Genomic DNA, 1,308 nt, shown 5'->3' with positions numbered 1-1,308 from the left:
TTGGCAGCTGCTGTCGCCTGCAAAGGCCAGGTTTCGCGCGGGATTGCGCGCGTCCATCGTGCATCCCATTGGTCGACCAATTTTGATTCAGCAAATCCACATCACATGCAAAGCTGACAAAAACTGAGAAGGCCAAGATTTGCTGTGTGATTGTGGAAATTTGCTCGTTTCATTTGACAACATTTGCAGAGAGTCAACTAGAGTACACGCAAGGACGACGCTAGGCACCAAGTTCCCTTTCGTTGAGAGTTGGGTGCGCGATCGCCGACACGATAGGCGGGGTGTGTAACCCGACACCACCGCCACGTGGTTTTGAAGATGTACGAGGTAGACGGAAGAGGAAAGTGCAATCGCTTGGTACATTTTCAGAGTCGCCATGGCATCGCCCGATCGCGGCCTCCGCCTCTCGTACTTGCGCCACTTTATCAACGAGCATGGCGGCGAAGCCAAGTTTGTTGGCAAGACGACGGCCCAAGTCTGCTTTGAGTTTGTTGTGCCTTTGACCAAACCGTCGGAGCTCTCGCTCGTCGACCACGTCGCCAACGACCCGTCGACCGCCACCTACGTCGCGCCAGCCAACTGGTATGTCAGCCACGCTTGGCAATATCTCTTCTTGGAGACTGTCGACAGCCTCGAGCGCTTCTTCGCCGCCCGTGGTCTTGCTGATGACGCGGTCCTTTGGTTTTGCGTCTTCAACAACAACCAGCACCTCGCGCGCTCGTACCCGTTCGAGTACTGGTCGACGACGTTCAAGAACGGTCTCGCAGCCATCGGCAACGTGGTCATGATCATGCACCCGTGGAACGACCCGGTCGTGCTTCGTCGGAGCTGGTGCGTCTTTGAGGTCTACGTGGCCGTGACACTGGGCGCGCGCTTTGAGATTGCACTTGCTCAAGATCAAGAAGCCACGTTTCTCAACGACATTGCCGATAGTTATGCGATTTACGAGATGCTGGCGACCATCAAGAGCGAAGACTCGGAGGCGACCGTAGCCAGCGATCGCGACGGCATCTTTGCGTTGATTCGCGCCGAGACGTCGTTCACTGCGGTCGACCGGCTCATTTTCACGACCTTGATCAACTGGATCAAGGCGGCGTTGGAAGCTGCGATCGGGTCCGCGGCGTCATTGGTCGAGAAGGCCCGGCGCTGGTGCCATCTTGGCCTTGTCTACGACCGCGAAGACGACCACATCGAGAGCGAGAGCCGCTTCCGCCTCGCCGCCGACTTGTTCTGTCAGTGCAATGGCCCTGACGACGCCGAGATGCTCCGGGCGACGGCGTACCTTGCGTACGCGATCGCGTGTCAGCG

The 1,308-nt window shown here is 57.6% G+C and overlaps 1 protein-coding gene across 1 annotated transcript; it reads left to right on the top strand.

Annotated features, from left to right (window-relative positions):
• Positions 1 to 344: 344 nt before the first annotated feature.
• On the top strand, positions 345 to 1,251 carry SDRG_14797 (hypothetical protein; the record flags this gene model as incomplete). Its single annotated transcript, XM_008620952.1, has 2 exons — positions 345 to 1,165; positions 1,204 to 1,251. Exons 1-2 carry the CDS (start codon positions 377 to 379, stop codon positions 1,249 to 1,251), a joined length of 837 nt encoding a protein of 278 aa, XP_008619174.1. The 5' UTR covers positions 345 to 376.
• Between the last annotated feature and the right edge of the window lie 57 nt (positions 1,252 to 1,308).

Source organism: Saprolegnia diclina (assembly GCF_000281045.1).
Source record: "Saprolegnia diclina VS20 unplaced genomic scaffold supercont1.78, whole genome shotgun sequence".
NCBI classification, from domain to species: domain Eukaryota; phylum Oomycota; class Saprolegniomycetes; order Saprolegniales; family Saprolegniaceae; genus Saprolegnia; species Saprolegnia diclina.
The sequence above is the reverse complement of the archived record's forward strand: the minus strand, read 5'-3'. Positions and strand labels throughout refer to the sequence as shown.